The sequence below is a fragment of the Histomonas meleagridis genome (genome assembly GCF_020186115.1).
Source record: "Histomonas meleagridis strain 2922-C6/04-10x chromosome Unknown contig_51, whole genome shotgun sequence".
Classification (NCBI taxonomy): Eukaryota; Parabasalia; order Tritrichomonadida; family Dientamoebidae; genus Histomonas; species Histomonas meleagridis.
The window spans coordinates 1089080-1096559 of NW_027150894.1; the positions used below are offsets into that span (position 1 = coordinate 1089080).

A 7480-nucleotide genomic window follows, 5' to 3' on the forward strand; every position below is an offset into this window, starting at 1 on the left:
TAAATATTAAGATCATTAAAGATTTATTGACCAATTCTTTAAGGAAGAGGACACAGAGGTGTTTCTTAATTGAGAATAGACATTCCTGCTTGATTGTATTGTTGGCGAGTAATAATTCTTTGAGGGAACACATCAAGACTTGCAAATATCGAACCACCAATCCAGTCAGAATACATCGGCTGTGGTGAAAGGACAACTTTAACATTCGTTCCTTTAGGCGCCTAGTTTCTAATTTCCATCTCGAGGCGTTCTTTGAATCCTTTAATCATAGTGTTACCACCAGTGAGGATGATATTCGAATAAAGCTTATTACGTAAGCATTTATAGAGTTAAAAACAATTTGATCAATTCCGTCATAACTAAATCCATTAAGATATGTAACTGCACATTGAAATTGTTCTTTTCCGAATTTGATTGTACTTCCATCAGATTGTGTAAACAAGAGATCGCATTATGTTGTTGTTGTCGCCAAATTATAATCAAGTGCAACATACGCATGGTTTTCTTTGATGCTATTAAAGTATGACTTCGGGATGTATTGATTAATTGTTTGATTTCGCATTGTTTCTTCTTGTAGATATGTGGTTACATCACTCCCTGCGAGGTTGGTGCATGCCAAAGCTTTTGTCATGATGCGCCCTTCAATCATTGGGAAAACCTGCGTAATTCCATCGCCAGACTCTAAAACAATACCAGACGTACGACATGAATCATACAATGCAAGATTCGGTTGCAACAGAATAAAAAACCCTCTGAAGTTATATGTTTCAAATATGATCTGCATCATCATCTCACTATTCCGAATGGGCAATTTGGATGTTGAATGATTTCGGATACTTATTGGCTCGGACATTAATACATTGGATAATGGTGGATCAACTTGAAGTTGGTTTTTAAAGATGTAGCTACATCTCCAGATCTTTTCCATTTCATCCCAATTTGTAATATGTCCATGGCTGATTGGATGGTAAAGATTGAGCATTCCATATATAGATTCAGCTTCAGTACCAATATATACTCCTTGATTGGGCAACTGATTATTTGGATATTTGGGATGACCAGTCGTCGTTGCTAATTATAGTGGGCTGTTCGTATCCTGCATAGCCTGCCTTGATGAACTTTGACCCATTATCAACAACAATTGTCTGGAAGTTCCCGTTCATTAAAAAGATGAAGTGACACAGATAAAGAAAGAAGAAAATAACCGTAAGTTATTTGACGTAAATAAAAGAAACTTTTTAATGCTTCAGAAAGTATTGAGTTAAAACAGAAATTTGAATCCAACGCACAAAGAAATAATTTGGTTGTAAATTTTTCAGAAGGAAACACGAAAATTCAGGATTCTATTTTGGAATGAGCAAAACACAAAGCATTTGCTTTTTTGATGGTTCCTCACAAAAAATAATTAAAAAATTGTTTCATGTTGATTGGAAAAATAAGGAAAAAGAAAATTAACCCATTGATATAAATATAACTTTGGTAGCACATAAGAATGAAGTGGGAATGTTGTTCTGAATGATTCAGGATCCAAAAAAAGATTTCTTAATATAATTATGATAATATGTAATGTTGCAGATTCAGGGTGTGGGAAGCAACATCATGAGGAGTGTGATTGAACATTTGAGCGTTGGATGTTGACCAGAGATTTTTATCTTTATCAAAAAGTGTCAATACGATAACGTTTTCTGGTTTCACAAACTTTTTGGTTTTGTGTTTTGGAAATCATATATGATTATTGGTGAAAATGAGTGTAACATTACATCTATCCAAACAATTGGAAATAATATTTTAATGGAATTTCATTTACTTAATAAATTTTAAATTAATTCAAAAAATTAAAGTTCTATTTTCAATCCCATCGAAATGATATTTCATTATCCACATGATAAGAAAATTGTAAATTAATGTTATATAAAAATTAGTTGGAAAATGTTTGAAATTAATTTTGAAATTTATTGAAAGAGAAGGAATGGAAGACTTGTTAACAATGAACCATGACTCGAGAAATGTTTCATAAAAAATTGGTTAATTTACCTTTTCTTTAATACAGCATGACCCATTTTATAGGGTCATTGGATAAAACCTCAAAATTTTTCCAAAAATTATCGTTGACAACATCGAGTATACTTCTCAAAATTCACAGACTTTTGTGAAATCAATTGAAAACGTTACATGAGTTTTGATTTATATTCAATTCAGCTGTTCAAACATCCTTCTTCCAAATCACTTCATGTGCGCCAAAATATTTTTCATCTCCATATTCTTTATTGGTTACACAAGCCAATTGTCATTTACTAAGGTTAATGCTTTAGGATTTTCAAGTTCTATTTCCAATGTTCCGACAATTCAAGAAACATATGTTCCTTCAAATACACTATCTTCGTCATATACATACACAATTTCTATTACTCAAATGCCTTCGCAGACACTTGTAGGAACGAATACAATGGTGGAAAGTTATTCATTAGGAAATTCAATTTCAAAATCACTTACTTCTACTCAAGTTCCTTCAAATACTCTAACAAATGTTGATACATATTCACTTTCAATCACATATATATCTTCGTATACATATTTGACCTCATACACTCAAACCATCATAAATTCAGTTACATCATCTCCATCATATATTCAATCAAGTACATTTGTGACATCATATACAAGCTCAAGTTATTTGTCATATGTTTCATCAAATTCAATAATCCTAGTCAGTACTTCTGTTCCTTATACAACGCAAACAATTGTAAGTTTTCAAACATTGATATCATCTTATGTTGGATCATATACACTTGTTCCTTCTCTTGTTAGTACTTTAACAAATTCCATTACATATACATATTCAAAAACAACAACAACCACTCTAACTAAAACAGTTGTTCTTACATATGTTTCAGCAATTACACCAACTTTATCTAATACATATAAATCAACAGTAACCACATCATATTCTTCAGTATATGTACCATCCACAACTTACATAACCTCATATACATCATCAGTAACATTAAGTGAAACATACACTGATTCATATTCAATAACTGTTAGTATATCCAGGTCATCAACATATGTTCCCGTATTGATACCAACTATGGTGATGATGGGAAATAAAGCAAACAAGAAAAGAAATAATAAGTTAATGACATTAATATATTCTCCTTTACAAGACAACAAAAATATTAAGGCAAGATCTGGTGTTCCCCCATCAATGATTTCTGGAATTAAACGAAAAGTGTTTATTGATACAGGATCATATACATGGAAATATTATACTTATTATTTTTCAATAACAACTGTTGTTCAAACTCTTACATATGTAAATAGTGAAACATCTTCTAAAACAATGGTTCCATCAAATACTCAATCTTTAACACGTACTTCATACCAATCGAATACATATATAATAACTCAAACTCTAACTTCATCAATAACAAAGTCACAAATAAGCACAACAACTCAATCATATACAAATACTCAAAGTGATACATTTTCTCAATCAAGCACCCAAGTAAAGACATCAATAACTTCACAAATAAGTTCAATAACATCATCAATAACAAATTCTCCAACATTAATAACTTCATTATCAGAAATTGTACAACAAACAAATACTTTAACAGGATCATATATTGAAGTATCTTCATCTATAAGTATATTAACTTTATCATCAACTTATAGTTTATCGCCAACTCAATCAATAACAAATACACCATCAAATACACCGGTATTGTCATCAATGCTTACATATTCAAACAATATATTCCCCTCAGAAACAATCACATTAACTTCATCAATAACAATATCTCCATCATTAACAGATAGTTATGAATATTATGAATCAAATGTAATGACTCAAACGCAATCATTAACACTATCAAATAATTTAATACAAATTAATTCAAATATGAATTCAAATTCACTTACTCTCTCTCCTACATTAACTATGATAGATTCATTTATTTTATCAAATTCATATAAATTATCATATCAACCAACATTAATACAAATTGAAGTTCCAGATCCAACACCAACACAATCAATAAATGAAGAAATAGAAGAAATTACTTATACAATTGTTGTAACATATGTACAATCAGCAACAAATACAATTGCTATTACTCAATCTATGACATTTGAAAATACATATCTTTCAAATTCTTATATTTTATCAATGTTAAATTCTACATTAACTTATACTAATACAGAACTTATTTTTTATAATTATACTATTATGCATTTTACTACATATCAACAATATTATTCAAATTACTTCTATGTATATGAGCAACAAATCTTAACAACAATTAAAAAACAAGAACAATTTAGTATTGGAATTATTGCAGGAATTGCAGCTGCTGTTGTGGTTATCATTATTGTAATTATTGTTGTTAGCGTATACTTTAGTCATAGAAAAAGAATTAATGATGAAGAAGTTGTCGAAGATTATGATTATAAATCAAATGAATTTAATAGTTTTACTGGCACATCTGCATTAAAAGAAATTGATGAAGATCCTTTTGCAATAGATTTCAAGGAGCAAAAGTTTGTTACCCCAATATAAAATATGAATCTAAGAAATAGATTATAATAGTAAACTTTTTCGTAGTAAATACTATTTTTATTTTGTGCTTTACTAATTTATATAACTGGTTAATTCTCAGTTTCATAAATAATTTTCTTAAACGTGAAATAATTTTTCTTTGTTCTATTGTTTTAAATACTTTTACATATTAAATTGAAATCTTTTCTTTCTTAATAAACATAGGTTTAGTAATTTAACTCTTTTATCAATTTTCGGTGTTGCTCCTTATTTCATTGATGTATATATGCAAACGCAGCAAGAGAATGTTTGCAGGTTCAAAGAATGGTTTAGATCCCCATCTTTATGTATTCATCAACTCATTTTATCGTGTTTTCATACAATTTTATTTCATTATCCTTAAGGATGAAATAATGAATGTGCATCTTTCAATTAAATAAACGTTCACCCTTTTTGAATTATTTACAAAATGCGCAATGTTTCTGTTTAATGTTTTTTGGATTTTAGGGAACTTTCAAATATTAAAGGACAGAAACTTAACTATTTCTCTTGACGGAACATGGGCTGACACACCTCTTTTGTCTGAAGCAGTTGTTTTTATCGCAGATGCAAATGGAGAAGCTTATTGGACATTTATTCAAGGACTTAAAAAAGATAACGTTTTACCTCAAACTATAGATCAAATTTACAAATATTCTCTTGATTTTTTATCTGATGAACTTAGATCATTACTTCGTCTTTCATTAGAAACTCGTGCTTATTCGCCAAGAATTGAATTCTTTCGTCAAATAGCTTCAAATTATACATCTGATTTTAATGAAATTTTTGCTATTCTTTCAGATACAAAATATTCTCAAATCCAACAATTAGAAAATGAGATTAAAAATCGAAAAAAAAGTCGTCCAACTGTTTTCCCTTTCGAACCAAGGAATGGGGATATGAGAGATACAATTATAATTTATGGACCTCTTTCTAATTCCACAATTTATGAATTTTTCACCCTTATTGAAAAATACAATGAATATTATTCCTTTATATTTCGACCAATCGGAAAGCCTTCAGATGAGCCAGTTCGATTTCGAGGTTATGGTATTGAACTTCGACCATTTAATTATTCAATGACATATACAACCCTTAAAGAAGAAGACATAAAACATGGTCCTGAGTCCGAAGACACTCCTTTGATGAAAGAAAAGCATATAATTCCGGGATCATCAATTCCTCAAGTATCAAAATTGCCTTCACAACTTATCCAATTCTGCAAATCTACATCAGATCCATTCTCTACGTTAGTTGAAGTGTTACAAAACTTTCCACTTTTTGCATCAAATATATCTAAAGTATCATATTCACCAAGTTTAACATCTAAAATCATGTCTAAACCTGATTACGTTATTCCTGGAGCAACCTCACTTTATGTTAATGGACGTATTATTAAAACTCCAGACATATTTCATATTATTCAAGAATCTCTTGATGAGCTTAGAATTGCTCAAATCCTTACAGAACACTTTGGATTGTCCAAGAAATCACTAAGCAAAGCTCTTCATGCTCAGCCAGCCAAAATTCCTCCAACCAAATATATTATTGATTGTCGATCGTCTTTTATGTATTCGTTAAATGACATTGAATATGGAAATGCATATCGAAATTGGACAACTTCTCTCTCTTCTTTAATGTCTGATATTCCCCAAAAAATTCGAAGAAATCTTTTTAATGTCGTATTTTTGATTGATCCCATTGATAACTCCGATATGAAATCATTAGAGTGGATGGATGAACAAGTTCGAACAGCTGTTCCATTTCGTTTTTCATATATTGTAACCCCAAGAAATAATTCAAGATTTGCTAAGAGAGTATTATATGCATGGGCACATATACGACTTAAGTATGGAGTTGAGAAAGGTCATCAATTTTTATTGTCAACTAAGAAATCTCTTCAAAAAGGAGAAAAGCTAAAAGAAACCCATTACAGAACCATATATCAACAGATGGTCAAATCTTCATCACCCAAATGGCAAAACATTGATGAATTATTTAGTCCCAAAAGTCGAGAATCCAAACATATTCGACGGTTACGTAATTATATTGAAAAAGTGAATATAAACGGTCCCGGTCTATTCTTTAACGGCCGCTTCTATTCAGGTAAAAGAGGTGAATTAAACATCGATAAATATTATATAAAATCATTACCACGATTACGAAATTTAGTTACAAATCATTTATTTAACAATAAAACCAAAGATACTATTGATATCATCTTTGATGGTGATGATGTTTTTCCACGATATAATCCAATAATTCAACGAACTGATAAGACATCATCTGATTTTATCAATTTAATAACACAAAGTTTTTATATCCAAAAAGAATTTTTATTATGGGCCAAACAAGTTCGATATAATTATACCACAACGAATGAAAACGTAATCAAACATTCGACATTTTTCATATTCATTGGAGAAAATTTAACAAATTCACCAGAATCAAATCATATTATTACTGAAGTGGAAGAATTTATACGTGATAAGATGACAACTGATTCACGCATTGCGATTTTTTGTAATGGATTCCAAGGAACATTAATAATGAATCCACAAGCACCGCAATTTGTTTATGATTTAATACAACTTAAATCTGATGAAATTACAATTATATTAAATGGACGAATTATTCGACTTAAAGGAAATTCGATATATAAATGGACGTCATTAGATTTTAATGTTTTATATCAATGGGAATATCATCGATCGACATCGATTGTACAAAACATTTTTAAAGAAGAAGAAATCGAATTTAATTATGACGTCATATTAAATGATGTTGATAACATTAATAATAACTTTTATTCGGAACTTTCATTATATTTAACATTATTATATGGATATTTCACGCATAATAATATCCAAAGATATCCAATAAATATTAATTCTTTGTTTAATC

The 7480-nt window shown here is 29.7% G+C and overlaps 1 protein-coding gene across 1 annotated transcript; it reads right to left on the minus strand.

Moving 5' to 3' along the window:
- Nucleotides 1-451: 451 nt before the first annotated feature.
- Nucleotides 452-982, minus strand: GO595_007244 (actin; the record flags this gene model as incomplete). The annotated part of the gene is made up of 1 exon (XM_067920687.1): nt 452-982. The coding sequence occupies one exon, from the start codon at nt 980-982 to the stop codon at nt 452-454; it is 531 nt and encodes a 176-aa protein (XP_067772763.1).
- Nucleotides 983-7480: the final 6498 nt, after the last annotated feature.